General features: G+C 34.3%; 1 protein-coding gene across 2 annotated transcripts in view; it reads left to right on the forward strand.

Moving 5' to 3' along the window:
- LOC150101569 (uncharacterized) overlaps positions 1 to 18,172 on the forward strand; it is a 288,212-nt gene that overhangs the window by 228,978 nt on the left and 41,062 nt on the right. For both annotated transcript variants that reach the window (XM_090400919.1, XM_090400920.1), the window contains exon 18: positions 6,900 to 10,107. In XM_090400919.1, the coding sequence (XP_090257045.1) occupies positions 6,900 to 10,107 (3,208 nt within the window). The remainder of the gene's footprint in view (positions 1 to 6,899; positions 10,108 to 18,172) is intronic.

Here is an 18,172-nt window from a genome sequence, read left to right on the forward strand (position 1 = left end):
TTCCCTCTTATTCCACATAAATTTATTCAGTTGACTTCCTACCATACCAGCTATGTTTGTCTATTTCCATATTTAATTTACCATTTTCAGTAAAAATCGTGCCTAAGTACCTGAAATGTTTTACTTGTTCCACAGGTTCCCCATTCAAAACACAGTTGACATTTTCAACGATTCTACCTATTTTCATTATCTTTGTCTTTTTAATGCTGATCTTCATACCATATCTATTACAACAGCTATTCAATTTAGTCAGAGAATCTTGCAGACTTGTAGCGGATTTATTTAGAAGTATAACATCGGCCGCATAAAGCAAAGAGCTGACATTAACATCTGCAATTCTGATATCATGTTTATTACCACTTTCCTTCATAATGTGATAATGAATAACAGAAGGGATAATGTACATCCTTGTCTCACACCAGATTTAACATTAAACCATCTTCCTGTACTTCCTTCAATTCTAACTGCTGACTTACAACTCAGATAAAGACTAAGTATTGCTTGATATAATGCCCCATTGACACCATATAACTGCAGCGTATTGAATAGCTTCTCTCTTGGCACATTGTCATATGCCTTTTCCAAATCGACAAAACTTAAATACAGATCTCTGTTATATTCCCATGCTTTCACGACTCTTTGTTGTAAAGTGAAGATATGATCCTGAAAGCCTCTATTTGGCCTGAATCCAGCTTGTTCTTCACCAAGCTTTTCTTCCACAATTCTTCTCAACCGTTTCTCAAGTATACTTGCATAGATCTTGCCAGGAACACTCAGTAGGGAAATACATCTGTAATTCTCACATTCAGTTTTATTTCCCGTTTTATATGTGGGTACTATTAGAGCTCTACTCCTGTCATCGGGAATTCGTCCTTCTGTCCAGGGTTTCTGAACTATGCAGTGCAGCCACTGTAAGACTTTGATACCACCATAACTTCAGCATTTCTGCTGGAATATCATCTACTCCTGCTGCCTTTCCACACTTCAAGCCTTTGATGGCTTTTTCTACTTCAAGTATGGATATGTATTCCTGACTGCATGCATGGTTAGTGTTTTTTACTACTGTGCTGTCATCACTGCTTGTTTCATTTAGCAGTTTTTCAAAGTAATTACTCCATACTTCAAGGAGATCTTTTTCTCCTGTTTTTTCATGTCACCTTTATCATCTCTAACTCCTTTTACAGCACTCTTTCCTCCATTTCTAATCTTCTTCAACAACCTCCAGAATATCTTACCATCTTCTTGATATTTATTTTCTATGTTCTTGCCAGTCCTCCCATGACTTTTGTTTACCTAGTTTTACACTGTGTTTAGCATTCTTGCATTTGTCTCTATATTCTCTAAGAGCACAAGCTGACTTATTTGACAGGAACTTTTGTTGTGCTTTCTTCTTTTCCTTCACTGCCTCTTTAACTTCCTGTGTCCACCATGGAGTTCTGATTTTTCTATCGAATATAATTTCTTGGCAAATATAATTTAAAATTAAAAATGGTTTTATTTTGTATTGACCTTGCAGTATTGGTTATAAAAACAGATGCAAGATCTTATGGTCACAATGTATATCTCATTCATTTGTTCAAAACATTATCTTTTATTTTATTTTTAATATACTTTCAAAATTCTGTGTGTAGTTTATTGTACCATATGTGTAAGAGTAATATGTATTATTTGAGGGGAGGAGATCGATTGAAAAAGTAGTAGTATCAGTACTATGTTTTAATTGTTCCATGCATTAGTTAATTAATTATAATTTCTAACTTTCTCTAATTAAGCCATCACAGTTCTGTGAACATTTTTATCTTTGTCTCCCAGTTTTCCTTCATCATGAACTGAGTCGATATATACAGGGTGTTCGGGATAAATTTGACAGTTTCGTAAGGAAAAAGAAAATCTTCTTTGTATCTATTAAATTTAATGAATTGACAAAAAAACATTACAGGCAGAGTTAATTACAATACTATCAACAAGATTTACTCAAAATAACCACCATTAGCATCGATCACAGCTTCAATTCTGCTTCGGAACCTCGAACAAGCTGATGCTACAGTCTCCCTGGGAAGGGCCGCAAAAACTGTTTTAATTTTATCCATTAACTGGGCTTTTGTATTACTGGAAGTGCGATTGGTGTCTTTTTCAACTGCGCCCCATACAAAATAATCCATGGGGTTAAGGTCTGGGGAGTTTGGAGGCCAAACATTTGGACTGGTGAAGTCGTAGAAATTTTCAGACAACCATTTTTGACTTTTCCCAGAGGTGTGGCAAGGGGCCGAATCCTGCTGCCATACATACGGCCTACCATTGGCTACCCTTGTTATCCAGGGCTTGACTACAGTTAGCAACTCCACGAACAAAGCCCGAATTCCAATGCCAGGGTTCTTCAACACCTGTTCCTGCAGATTTGCGAGGAATTCTGCTGTACGAACGCAATCAGATCGTCTGCTAGGGATCTTTCTTCTTGCTACATCCTCGTAGTCACCATTGCAAGTCTCTAGTTCATGCCTGATTGTTTTTACTGTATTCAGGGAGCATTGGGCAGCAGTCGTAATATCCTTATTTTGATGGCGGGCACGAATCATCATGATACAAGTTATTCTCTTCCATGATTCAGGTGGGTTCCAGCTATCCATCCTTTCTGACATCTTGTATATGAATGAAGAAGGGTCCAAACTTTTAAATGAAGAGAAGTGTGTGTTAATACATGTAACTTACGCAAAAATATAATTAATTATAAATATGTCAAATTTATCCCGAACACCCTGTATATATATTTATTTTTAATATATTTTCAAAATTCTGTGTGTAGTTTATTGTACCATATGTGTAAGAGTAATATGTATTATTTCAGGGGGGGAGATCGATTGAAAAAGTAGTAGTATCAGTACTATGTTTTAATTGTTCCATGCATTAGTTAATTATTTATAATTTCCAACTTTCTCTAATTAAGCCATCACAGTTCTGTGAACATTTTTCGCTTTGTCTCCCTGTTTTCCTTCATCATGAACTGAGTCGATAAATCTATATATATATATATATGTATATATATGTATATAGTGTACCTACACCTCTCAAAACAAAATATGTGTATAGCATACCTACACCTGAAAAAAGAATATATATATATATATATATATATATACACACACAGGAGGGAATCCAATACCCTTGGAGGGTAATGGATAACAATACTGTAGCTAATGAAGCTCTAACTGAGGCTCGACTATTGCTGTTACCCTCCTGCCATGATCAGAGCTTTAATAATAGCTCAATAACCTTATCCCTACACTGTCTGCTACAGATAACGGGGAATATGAAAAGCATTCTTGCTTCGCCCCTTTAAGCCAGTCCTTATAAGGACTAAGGGTGGTCTGAAAAGTTCTCGGCCTGACAATGAAAAAACGAATTTATAATTTGAAAATTATTTTTATTTTTCAACATAATCTGCCTTAAGACATTTATTCCAGTGATGCTCCAGCATCATTATCCCATCCAATCCCTGTAGTGGTTCTCAATAAGATCTACAAAATACACCTCTATAACTGCAATCACCTCTTGATTTGAAGAAAAATGCTGACCAGTGAGAAAGAATTTTAGTTTCGGGAAGAGATAGAAATCAGAGGGAGCCAAATCTGGGGAATAGTGTGGAAATCAGAGGTACTTAGTATATTGCAAAATTTAAATGCAAACGCTGATGTAGGTTTAGATGGAATATCAGCTCCAGTGTTGCATGAATGTGCAAAGGAATTGTCACTGCCTCTTACTTGGTTATTTAACTTAAGTTTGAACTCTGGTATGGTCCCTAGGGAGTGGAAGGAAGGCAAAGTAGTTCCTTTACATAAAGGTAGCTCTAAAACTGCAGTGGTTAATTACAGACCAATTACCATCTCGGCAGTGGTGGTAAAAGTATTGGAAAAGTTAGTTAAAGACAAAATTCAAGAATGGGTGGATCTGGATATGATACTCTATAGGGGCCAACATGGTTTTGTTAAATGTTGATCCTTCTTAGCAATTTATTAACTTTTTATAATAGCATGACATCTGAGTTGGACAAAGGAAATGGCTACACAGTGGTACTTCTGGATTTTGCTAAGGCTTTTGACAGGATACCCCATGGAATACTGATGTGCAGATTGGAGCAGATGGGATGGATATTAAACTTTAGATATGGATAAGAGAATGGCTCAGGGAGAGATACCAGAAAGTGGTGTATGGAGGAGCAGAGTCCAGGATGAGGCAGGTGACCAGTGATGTGGTATGCCTCAGGGCTCTGTGCTTGGGCTGTTATGATTTAATTTGTACATAAATGATACAGGAAATGGCTTAAAGGGAGATATTCAGTTGTTTGCTGATGATGCAAAGTTGGGTAGTGCAATAAAAAATCAAGCTGATGTTGAGATGATTTAAATAAGTTGGCAAAATAGACAAAAGGTAATGGATGTCAGTTCAATGTGGAAAAATGTAAAGTTATGTATGTTGGGATTATAAGATTATCAGCTGTGTACTACATTGATGGAACAGTACTTTAAGAGATTGATGAGGCTAGGGACTTGGGGGGTGTTGATGGATAGGGAGATTAAGTTCTGGGGGACACATTGCTGCCCAAGATTGCACATAGAATTACTTGATTATTGTGGAACACACTAACATCCAGAGATAAAGAGGTTATTATTCCCCTTTACAAGGCATTGATACTTCCACATTTGGATTACAGTGCTTAAGTTTGGTCACCTGGATTCCTTGGAGATGAGGAGGTTGTGGAGAGGGTTCAGAGGAGAGTGACTAAGTTGGTGAGTGATGGAAAAAATGCTCCCTACATTGATAGATTGAGAGCTTGGGGATTGCAGAGGTTGGTTGATAGGTGGAGAAGAGGGGATATGATAGAAACATTTAAATTACTAAAAGATTTTTATAAGATTGACCTCTTGTTCTTCCATCACTATCAGCTGTGTGATAGTGATGGAAGAACAAGCGGTCATTCCTGGAAATTAAGGAAAAGTGTGGTTAACAAGAGTACGAGAATGAGGTTTTTCGTCTGGAAGGTGGTGAATGAGTGGAATTCATTGCCTGACTCAGTTGTGAGTTCTTCATCTGTAAATGAATTCAAGAAGAGATATGATAGATATTGTTTTGGTAGTTTGGGTCTCCCGCGATGAGTCTGCTGACTCCATGGAGATACCCGTAATAATAATAATAATAATAATAATAATAATGTTCCAACAATTCATAGTGCAGATCCCTTAATTTTCCCATTGCCAAAACACCTTTGTGGGCAGGTGCATTGTCCTGATGAAAGATGACTTTTTTCTTCTGCAAACCGGGTCTTTTCTCATGAATTTTGACTAGTCTGGTTAAAAGATCGGAATAATATTCCCTGGTTATTGTTTTATCCTTTTTAAGATAATTAATAAACAAAATGACGCATCACAAAGCACCGATGCCATGACCTTTCCTGCTGATGGAACTGACTTTGTCTTCTTTGGTTGCTGTTTGAATTGTGGTGTGTAATGGTGAATCCAAGTCTCATCCATAGTAATAAATCGATGCACAAAATCAGTTTTATTCTTGTTAAAACGCTCCAAGTACTGTTCAAAGATTTTCATGTGAGTGCGTTTTTGATCTGCTCTGAGCAAGCATGGCACCCATCTTGCACAAAGCTTTTTCATTTGCAATTCTTCATGCAAAATATATCTTGCACATTCCTTTGAAATGCTTATAGTCTCTCGGCAATTTCGCACACTTTGAATCGCTGGTCATCCAATACCATATCGTGAACTTGATGAATGATTTCTGGTGTTGTTACACTTTTTGGATGTCCTTCACTTGGATCATCTTCAAGGCTGGTACGGCCATAGTTAAACTCGGCGGCCCATTTCTTAATTGTCAAAAATGAAGGAGAAGAGTGCCCATAAACTTTTATGAACTTAAAATGAATTGCTTTTGGCGTTAAACCTTCTTTTACAAAGAACTTTAACCGCACGATACTCAATTTTATCCATTTCAAGGGATATAGACAACACTTTTGCTTCAGACAGCTGTATAAAACAAACTACTTGATAAAATCACTTGCAATTTCACATGGATGCTTATGACAGATTAAGAACTTAGAAAAAAAAAAAATCTTGCCGATAGTGTTGCCATGTATGGTTGAGGCCAAGAACGTTTCAAACCACCCTCGTGTGTATATATATATATATATATATATATATATGAACATAAAATTGAAACTTGCAAAGAATATGATAAACAAGGCAAGCATATTAATAAAATCAAACATTGATTTTCATGCATTTGCTGTAAAGACCTGCATAATCCGGTCTCACAGCTGACACTTCTCAGCCACAATGAAGTATTATTGAACGAACAATTTATTGCATTGCCCTTTAATTGTGTATATAGCTAGATTGTCAAAATCTCACTTTTCTCTCTGATGACAAACATAATTCTAATATTCCTACTTGGAATTAGGTGAAGTTCTCAGACTTTCACCTAGTTTGCCCTGAGGGTGTCATGAAAATATAATGAAATATTCAGTATCATGGATAATAAATTTTTCATTCAAGTTGCTATATATATTTATGAAAGTTGTCATGTTGGAGAAATGCCAAAGCCTGCCTCATCTGTTTGCTTGGTACTTTTTAACAATAACATGAAGCTAAATCGTAATAGTTCAGTTAAGATTGCAATTTCTCCAATGCTCTTTTCTGATTAAAATTTATTACTTTGAGACCTTTATTTACTTAGCCTCAATTTATTTTTGATATTCCATCTTCTCATGAATATTATGGAATATCACACATAAAATTTTAAATTTATAAAATCAAATTTTGCATTTTTTATGTAATTTTAACATCATTTTAAGCTCCAGTATTTCTATAAAATATGTTAATTTATTTTCTGTTTAGAGTGTTCTTGCAAAGATTTCTGGCAAAAGAGGGCGTCCTCCAAACAGTATCCTTACTGGAAAATTAACAAGAAAGAATTCTGCAAGTAGCATTTCTTCTGTTGCTTCAACTTCTCGCTCAACCCGTTCTGATAGAAATAGCCTTTCAGAATCACCTTTTGCTGCTGGTTTAGAACCAAGGCGAAGAACTCGGAAAAAATTTGGATTGTCTACTACTCTAACTGATACATCTCATGATTCCGAGAGTGAAGGAGAAATTGAGTTGGATTCAGAGTTAAATATTAAATGTGAACCTGAAAATAAAGATGAGGAGGATGAAGAAGAAGAGGAAGAAGAAGAAGATGAAGAGGAGGAAGATGAAGAAGAATATGATGATGATGTGAGTGAAATAAAAAAGGAATATCCAGTTGAGAATATGCAGAGTGAATTAAATGAAACAGTAGGGGAGCAAGAAATAACAGAAGGCATAGTGCTAGGTGACCAGAAAGACTTAGACTTACCGCAGTTAAAAAGAGAAGATGAATGGAAAGATGAAAAGAAAGAAACTTCAGATATTTCATCTGAATTACTTTCTACATCAGAAGTTGAAGGACCAGATAAAAATTTTCATATTAAAGAAGAATTCTCAGAGAATATGAAGCAAATAGTTTGTTCTGATTCTGTTAAAGAATCCCCTAGAATTGGTAAAAAACGAGGAAGATCCCAGAAGGAAAAAGATATAGATTTAAGCATGGAGGCAGAAGGCATGAGTAATATTAAACAAGAAGAAAAATCTTTAGAAAGTGAAATAGAAACTGATTTACATCATGAAATGGAAAATATAGGTGATATTGAATGTACCGAAGAACCAGAGAGCAGAAATCAAGAAGAAGATTCAAGAGAAATAGAAAGTAATGAAGTGGTTTATATGGCTTTGCAAACTGTTGAAAGGACAATATCTGAGAAAGAAAATGATGACAGTAACTCCAGTGATAGTGATAATTTAAAAATAAAACAGGATTTAAAAGTTTTGGACCCAGAAAATATTAACAGTAATTTCTGCAATCCTTCTGCACATGACTCTCAAGAATCTCTTTTATGCGATGAAACAGTATCTGTGTTACCATGTATCCCTAAAGAGAAAAATGAATTTGAAGATCATTTATCAGAAATTATTCCTGATAAAGAAGTAGTTGCAGAAATAAGTGAATCACTTATAATTGTTGAAGAAAATACTCAGCATGAAGAATCTGACGAAAAATTGACCGACAAAAAGAATGTAGAACTACTTAATGAAGCAGAAGAATCAGATGCACAAAACACACATTCAGATATTGACTCTTCAGAAAATCCAGATACTAAAGAATTAAATTTAGCTACAGTAGAACATATAATTAATGCAGCAGTTATACAGGCACCAGTGAAGGAAGATGAAGAAAAACAGCTATTAAATGTTCTGGAAGAAACCCAGATACAGTTAGATAATTGTACTGTTGAAGTTGTGACTCATTGTGAAGTTGCTGATCAAAATGTAGAGCTTAATCTAGTTGACTGCCAACAAAAAGATATTGAAAAGACAGAAATTGAAATTGAAGATAACATCAGAAATAAGCAGCTAGATTGCGATTCAAACATAAAAATAGAAGAATGCAAAGATGAATTGAAAATTAACAGTGCAGAAGAAAATTGTACACATATAATGGAAAGTAATGAAAATGAGTCATCAAAGAAAGATCATTCTAGTGAAAAATTAGAAAATAGGTGTGAACCTGATATCCCTTTAGTAAAGAAAGAATCAAAAAAGCGGAAATCTAAGAGTGTAAAACAAGATAAAAAACAAGGTATGGTTTCAGAGTCATCAGATAAGGATGAAGCAAAGCAAAAGGAAGGCAAAAGATCAAAGAAAAAGCTAAAATTTGATCATGATGAATTAGATAAAGTGAGAGATATGGAAGTAAAATCCAAATCCAAAAAGATAAAAGATAAGAAAAATAAAAATAAGAAACGAACTGAAAAAATGGGAGATGATGCAGACACTGATGCACTTTCGAAATCTGAAATGAAAGATGATGATGACACTGTTGAAAAAGTTAAGAAGAAAGATAAAAAAAAGAAAGATGAAAAACGTTCTAATAAGGGGTGTGGTTATAGGAGCGATGATAACATCGAAGTAATAAAAACTGAATCCAAAAAAGAAAAAAAGAAAGGGAAGAAGAATAAAGATAAGATTAGTAGCGAAAAGAAAAGTGATGGAAATTCTGATAAGAAGTCTAAGAAAAAGAAAAAAGCACATATTGAAGTTGATCCTATTGATTCTGATTCTGAAAAGGAATCTTCAGCAAAACAGCTAACAGAAACAGATAAGCCTCCGAAATCATCCAAAAAAGAAAAGAAAAAAGAAAAAAAGAAGACAAAAATAAAAGATTCTTCTTCATCTGATGATACTAGTGATATTAAAGTGCCGAAAGAACTTGTAAAAAAGCAAGAGAAATCTTCAGATTCTGAATCTCCACCAGATTTTCCCAGTTCGTTCTGTAGTATAGGTACCAAGAGTGATGAAGATCCTGATATGTCATTCTTATTATGTGAAGAAAAAGTACCTGCAAGTCCTGTAGGGATTGATATTTTACCAGAAGAATCTTCTCGGTCTTCAGTGTGTGAAAATAGTAGCTTTCCTATGGTTTCAATTCCAGACATTATAGAAAGGACAGAATGTGTAAGCACTGAACCTGGAACATTTTCAAGATCACCTAACCATATGCAGCCATCTGAAGGAATTAGTAGTAAACATGATCCTGAAACTTGTGCTGTGTTAGATAACACACCTCCTACCACACCAGAAAGTTCAGAATCTGTCCTCTCAAGCTCACCCTCTCATGACAGAGAAAGTTATTCTCTACAGGATGGTGAAAGTACACGGTCTGGTAGAGAATCTATTGAAGGAGAGTCAGACAGTTTTCCTGGTGAGTCAAGAGGTCAAGAGGGATCTGAAAGTGAAGAATATCGGGCTGCTACTACGCTTGCTTTTGCAGTATGTACACCCGTTGCACAGAAAGTTAAAGAGCCTACTTCCAGGAATGACCGTTCCTTGAAAAGGCAAAGAAGTGAAACTGAAGAAGTTTCACCTTCTAAAAGAAAAAAGAAAAGCAATAAAAGAATACATAGCATTTCAGATAATTCAAAAGCTGGTCATGTGAAGCACAAAAGTAGTATTGCAAAAAGTGCAAAAGGTATGTATAGGATATTGCATTTTTATTAAACATTCTATAGCTGGCCGATTAGTCTTACATGTCTAATACTATTGAACTTTTATTACTCTTGCATGTTTAGTGCTGTCTTTTGATAGTTCACCAATTGTTCATTTGAACTATTTTATTTTAATTTAGCTTATTGGAGTACATGTTTGCCACAAATTTACTGATATTTATTATCATCATCATCATCAAATTCCTGACTTGTATCCTCAAGGGGTGTACAGGATATGATAGTACTACATGAAAAACTTACATCATTACTAACTTCCTATCTACAATTACTCCAAATCAATCTGTTACCTGTCAAGATTCCAACATTATCAGATCTTATATTTCTATCTTCTAAGGCACTTTTTACTTGTATCAGTATTTTTTTGTATCAATCCACCTATATCTAGGTCTTCCTCTGGATCTTTTTCCTGCCAACCTGGCAGAGAACACTTGTTTTACTAATCTTTCCTCTCCCATTCTGTTTAAGTGACCATACCACCTTAGATTAGTTCTGCTAACACATTTCCAGGATACTAACAATGTTAAGTTCTTTCCTGATATCCTCGTTTTTAATATGATATTGCCACTGATGCCATCTGCTCATGCTTCTAATCTTTCTCAGAACTCTCATATCTCTATTCTCTAGTCTTTGGTCAAGTGTTTTGTTTCTAACCTAGCCCTCAGATCCATAAGTTAAAATTGGTTGAATTAGAAACACAATTGGTTGAATTAGTCAGAACACTAAATTAGCTGTATATACAGCTAATTTAATGTTCTGACTAATTTCTCTCTGATTCCATAAATTTATTCAGTTGACTTTGAATAAATTTTTATTGATTCTGTTGTCTATTTTCATATTTAATTTATCATCTTCACTAAAAATTGTTCCTAAGTTGCTGAAATGTTTTACTTGTTCTATAGGTTCTCCATTCACATTATAGAAAGGACAATGCGGTTGATATTTTCATGCTTCTGCCTATTTTCCTTCTACCTCTGCTACTAATACGTTCTTTCTTGTGGCTATATCAGTTGCTTTAATATCATTTTTGTTTTAGGTGTTTATCAGAGCTTTCCAGCTCCACCCCATACCTCTTATCATCGAATCCCCATACAATTCTTTATCTTTTCTCCAAGTTTCTTGCACTTTTATTCTTTTCCCATTCACTCTTTCTTTCATTCTCCCTCCTGCTGTACATGCCAATCATTTCTCCAGTCGCTCGAGCTCACCTTTTGTACTGTGAATGAGTCCACATAAGCGTTCAGTTGCTTTTCTCATTAGCATGCCATCATCGACATTATTACTTTCACCCACTTCCTTCAAACTCTCATTCATATTTTGTGCACTATCGATCACTGCTTCTGCTACATTCTCCACAACTTTGACAATTCTGCCTTATATCCTTATTATTAGACAAGCTGTTTCAATAAGGGAGAGTCTATCTTATTTAAATCTTTTGATGTTTATCACATAATATAAATGATATAGAAAATAACCTGAAAGGAAATATTCAGTTGTTTGGTGATGATGCAAAATTAGGTAGAGTAATAGTTAATCAAGTGATGTGGAAAGCTTGCATGATGATTTAAATAGGCTGTCAGTATGGGCAAAAGATAATGGGTATCAGTTGAATGTAGAGAACTGTAAAGTCATGCATTTTGGGATAAATAGATTACAAGCTGTGTATCAAATTGAAGGCACCGTACTCCAAGAAATAGATGAAGCTAGAGATTTAGGGATGGTAGTAGACAGTAGAAAGAATGGGTGAAATATTTAGAAGAACTCTTTACTGATAACAGACAAAAACTCAGAAAATACTTATGAACAGATGTAAGGTCCCTGCATTCTAAGATCAGTGGTAGAATGTGCGCTGAACTCAGTTAAAAATAGTAAAGCCTTAGGCCCTGATAGAATACCAGCAGAAATAGTAAAGTTATTAGAAGGCAATAACATTACTATATTAGTAAAGCTATTTAATAAGATCTATGATACAGGCATAATCCCTCAAGACTGGTTACAGTTGACCTTCATCATGCTACCAGTTCACCATTTGCAAAAAGCAAATGCAAAAACTTGTAATGACTATAGAATGATCGGTCTAATGAATCATGTTCTCAAAATGTGAAGACATCATCAATGACACCAAATTTGGCTTTAGAAATGGTTTGGGAATGAGAGAGGCTCTTTTCTGTTCTCAAATCTTATTCCAAAAATGTAGTGACCAAAGCAAGGAAGTACTTATTTGCTTCATCGACTTCGAGAAAGTATTTGAGAAAGTCCAACATACTGAAACCATTGAATTATTAAAAAGAATTTGATTAGATGGTAACAACATCAGGATCATTGAAAACCTATATTGGAACGAAAAGGCATCTGTTCAAGTTGAAGATATTATTACAGACTCCATTAGCATTAAATGAAGAGTAAGGCAAGGATGTGTGCTGTCACCTCTTCTTTTTAACATCTACTTAGAAGTCATATTTCAAAAAATCTTAAACAGAAGAGAGGAAGGGATTAATGTAAATGGTGAAATCATTAATAACATCCAGTATGCTGATGACTCTCTCCTGGCTGACAGTATTCAGGATCTTCAAAATCTTCTGGAACTAGTGAACAAAGAGAGTGAAAAAATGAGATTAAGAATAAATATCATGAAAACTAAATTCATGGTCATAAAGAAAGAAACCAATTTTTAATTCAGCACACACTCTTTAAATGGGAAACAAATAGAAAGAGTGAGAAAATTTAAATATCTTGGATGCTGGTCAAATGAAGAATGCAATCCAGTAATGAAAATAAAAGTTAGAATTGAAAAGGCAAGAAAAATTTTCTCCTGATGAACACTGTGTAACTTCCATTTAAATTTAGAACTTAGAGTACACATAGTTAAATGCTATGTATGGTCTGTACTGCTGTACGATGCGGAAACTTGGACCTTGAAGGCAACGTCGATATAAAAAAAAATTTTTTTTTGAAGCCTTTGATCATACAGACAAATGTTAAAAATCACATGGACAGCAAAAAGTCCAATCAAGAAGTACTGGAACAAATGGGGAAATCATGTGAACTATTAAATATCATAAAAAGATAAAAACTGGATATCTTGGTCACCTACTTTATAATGAAAAATATAAGATACTTCAGTTGATTATAAAAGAGAAGATAAATGGAAGAAGAGAACAAGGGACGAAGAAAATCTTGGCTGGCAGACATCAGACAGTGGACTAGCATGAGCTCTAAGTGACTGTCCAGAGTGGATGAGGATTACTCGCAGTTTGCTATGGTTGTTGCCAACCTTCGATAGAAGATGGCACTCAAAGAAGAAGAAGTAGACAGAGAGCGATAAAGTTTAGAGAACATATTGCTAAGGCAGCTCATAAAATTACTTGACTATTGGACACACTGACAAGTAGAGATAAGGAAGTTGTTATTCCTCTTTTTAAGGCCTTGATATGTCCACATCTGGATTACTGTGCTCATGTTTGATTCTCCTGGGTTTCTTGGGATGAGGAAGTGGTGAAGATTCAGAAGCGAGCGACCTAGATGGTAAGTCTGCGGAATATTTCCTATGAGGATAGATTATGGGTGTGTGAATTGCAGGAGTTGGTTGATAGGAGAAAAAGAGGGGATATGATAGTAACATTTAAGTTACTTAAAGGGTTTTATGGGATTGATGGATGGAAAATGTTTCAGCACTTGGCTAGAGAGGCAGGCCAGAACAAGAGGTTGTTTCTGTAAGGTGTGAGAACTAGATTTTTTACTTGGAGAGTTGTGAATGAGTGAAATGCGTTGCCAGAGTCAGTTGATGAGTGCTTTGTCTCTTAATGAGTTCAAGGAGAGGTATGATAGATTGTGTAGATATTTTGGGTCACTTGTGATTAGTCTTGATACTCCATGGAGGTGCCCATATAATAAAAATGGTTAGATCTTATTGCTAGAGATTTTGAGCACCATAAATGGTTTTTTTCCTTCTTAAAAATCAATAATGAGGACCTTCTCAATTTTCAGGAGTGTTTTAATTGTATATAGCATGTAATGATATTTCAGTGATGGAATTTTTGTTGATATTGCTAATATGCCTTTTGTTTCTATTTTTGATTTGTGTTAGGATGTAAATAGTATGGTATAGGTAAATTTCAATCTCATCTAATGTTCAGCTACTTGTGATTTTAAAGAACAAATTGTGGATCCTATATAACAGACTGATGATTAAATATTTGTACATTGGGCTGTAGTAATTGCATTATTGTAAATTTATGTTTTAGTAAATTTTGATTTTGTTGTAAACACTTTGTAATTAGAATATTTGAAGAAGTGTTTGATAGCTTTGTATGTGTTATGAATATGTGGGATTAAGATGGTTATAATTTAAAAAATTTTTGTTTTGATACGAGAGTGCATGATTTTGGGCCACATGAATAGCATAGGGTATCAGTTGTTTCAGATATGCCGAAAACAGAAGTAGTTTTGTGGTGATTTTTTAGTTTAAGGCTGTTTTGAGGATGATTATTTATGCACATTAATGAACTGTGTTACTGTTATATAATAAAGATGAGAGAAAAAAAAATGCTAGTAATTTGCAGTATGCCTTAGATGATGATCAGTATATAGTTAGGGTCACTATAAGAGGTTTATAGATTTTCCTTCATATTCAGTGGAGAATTGTATCTATAAAAAGGTGTTTAAAAAAAAATTGTATGACATTCTCATTACCAATACATAAGACATCATTGACATATCTACCATAATAAGAAATACTAGTGTGTGTGTGTGTGTGTGTGTGTGTGTGTGTGTGTGTGTGTGTGTGTGTGTGTGTGTGTGTGTGTGTGTGAGAGAGAGAGAGAGAGAGAGAGAGAGTAGAAAATTGTGACTCCGATGTAGGTAATAAAAAAAAAAGTTTGCAAGTTGATTTCTAATATTTTGGCCCATGGAGATCAAAATCTGTTTTAAAATTGTTTTAATCATATTTAAAGAATTTGTCGAGATGACAACTTTAGAAAAAGGATATCTGAAGGGAATAATTTTGTTCATTCTGCTAGGTCAGTGCTTCTCAAATTTCAGATATCTGTGCACTCCTTAAAATTTCATTATTACTGAGTACCTCCTTATCAAAATAATAATAATAAATAAAAAGTATATTTCATTGTAAATGTCTTTTATTTGAATTTAGATGTACATATAAACAAAAAAATTATTTATTTTTAATAGAACAAAATTTATAAAGAGATTATAAATTTTTAATTAATTTAAATAATTTATCATTAATGAGAGGGATGTAATATCGACATTTTCTTGTTGCTTACAGCTACTTATATCTGCAATATTGCTCTCTTTTGTGCATTTTATAAATCCAGTCTTTAACCAATGATCCATACTTATGCATTTGAAAGCTAAAAAAATTACCATATTTACTCGAATATAACTCGTATTTGCATTTTTTTCCTAAAATGAAAGCAAAAAAAATTGTGATGAAAGGTATGTGTGGGGATTTTCGGAAACTAAAGTTTTCAGAAAAAAACTGAAATGGGTATGACTTACCAAGAGGCTCCTGTCCGCCATCACTACTTCTGGCCTCGAGAGCAGTTTCACAATTCATCAATCCTTCACAAATGATTAATGAGAAGTGAAAGCAGAGCATGAAACAGACAGCAGTTGTAAGCCAGTAGAGAGAGAGAGCAGCTATAAAGACGTGCATGTGATTGATGCAGTATATTAACAAAGAATAGTGCGATCCAAAGACAAAAGCAAGCTGACAATTTAGTTGAAATGTTAATTTTCTTCAACCAAATTCCATAATATCTGAAACACATTCACTATATATTTCTTAGTTTTAACATGTTCACGACTGGGTGGTGTCGAACAAAACCATATGTTGCCAGTGCAACATATAGTTTTGCTCGAGTCTACAGCAGTTTCTGTGGGATGGGATGTGTGATTCATTAGTTAGTGCCGTTTTTATCCCATTTGTCTCTAATTGCAGATTGTTGAGATAAAACATAAAAATCATAAAACAAACTGTTTTTCGTGTGTCTGCAGTATAGTAGCTGTTGCAGAGGGCTTGTTATTTACCGCAGGGAGCGAGTTACTATTGCCCCGATGTTCACTTCGGGGCGATAGTAACTCACAATTTGAGTAGGAGAACTCATACATTATGTAATTTAATATACAGGTATCCTTTGCTTAATGCGAGATTTGATTAATGCAACGAAATGAATTGCGATAATCCCTTTATATATGCAACAAGAGTTTTAATTAATGTGCCTTTATAATTAGCAATCGAAAACATGCAAGCCTTGAGGAGTATTTCCTGGCCGAGAGAAAAAAAAGTCGTGAGCATGACGACATCATTTCTCCCATTAAGAGTCGGTGTATTACAAGCTCCAATTGTTCTGCTGTATTTTCAAATTACTTTCTTCGTTAATTTTTTCATTTAAAAAAGAATTTCATCCAAATTCTCTTAATGATCTATGTGAGAATGTGAAAGTTTTATTTTTTCTACCAAATATGACATCATTGCTACAACCCATGGACATGGGCGTCATTGTAAGTTTCAAAGCCTATTTTCTTAAAAAGACATTCTCATAGGGTAGAAACAATAATGGGATTAAATGCGATTACGCTCCAAGAATTTTGAAAAAATGTTAACATTAAACATGCAATTGAAAACATTCGTGACTTGTGGGAGCAAGTGTCTTCTAACTGCATGAAAGCTGTTTGGAAAAATCTTTTGCCAGAATGCGCTACTGACTTGGGTTGTTTTCAAAATCCTGTGAACAACATGGTCGAAGAAATCATTGCAATTGGTGATGACCTTGATTTTGATGGTGTTGATCAGTGGTGGCCAGTGAAAATTTTAAGTGGGGGGGTGCTGCAAGTACAAAATAAAAAAAATTATTATTTTCCTAATCAATAATCGATTTATTAATAAATAAATTTACATATTAAAAAATTGCTTTATTAAAAATATTTCACCCTCACCACGAACAAACACCAATAATAAAAGTTTCGTATCTAACAAAAATAACATGCAAGCATATGATACACTGTCCAAATGAGCAGTTCGGGAATGAATCGTAACATGAAATCACAAGCTCAAACAAATATTGGCAAGATGGCTGCATTTGGTCAAACGGGATAATTCTGACACTGCGTTAGATCGCAGTGTATTTGTTTTGTGTAATGATAATTGAAAAATATAATTCTTTTCATTTTTTCAACAGTGACAATCATCATAATTCAGCCTTGTATCTATAATAAATAAATAATTATATGTTATTTTAACAAAATACAATAAGATTTGCAAAAAATAGTTCACCCTCACCACGAACACGAACCAATAATAAAAGTTTCGTATCTCACAGAAATAACACACAGAAACATACGATACACTGCTCATTTGAGCAGTGTCAGAATGACTTGTAACGTGCAATCACAAGCGCAAGCGAATATCAGCGAGACTGGCTGCTATTTGTCGAACATGATAATATCGACACTGCTTTAGATCGCAGTGTATTTGTTTTGTAATCTTTTGAATAAATAATACTCCATTACTATATATTACATTAATTGAACAATTCCAATTATTAGCTATTCAATCACTGTCGAAACATAAGCTCTAACCTTTAACATGTTGTATTGCATTCAAATGTTGTGAGCATTGTTATTATTTATAAACACAAACAAAATTTAAATTTTTCATTTTTTCCTTGTGGGTGCTGCAGTGTCGCAGTGCTTATATATGGGCCGCCACTGGTGTTGATGCAGAAGATGTTAAAGAATTATTGGATTCGAATTGAAAAGAATTCAGCGAAAACTATCTTCTTGAAATTGAACAACAACGTGCATATAAAGATAACAAACAAATGGAATGTGAAGATGAGGTTACAAAGGAGATAACAATCAAAGAACTGAATGGAATATTTCGCAGTTTAGAATCACTTAAGCATCAAGTAATGGATATGGATCTAGATGTTAATCGAAGAATGCTTGTTTGCTAAGGTCTAGAGAGTCATTTTACTTGTTATCATAGAATTTATGCTGATAAGAAAAAAC

The sequence above is a fragment of the Typopeltis vanoorti genome, chromosome 11 (assembly GCF_054136105.1).
Source record: "Typopeltis vanoorti isolate ZY-2024b chromosome 11, IOZ_Tvanoo_1.0, whole genome shotgun sequence".
NCBI classification, from domain to species: domain Eukaryota; kingdom Metazoa; phylum Arthropoda; class Arachnida; order Uropygi; family Thelyphonidae; genus Typopeltis; species Typopeltis vanoorti.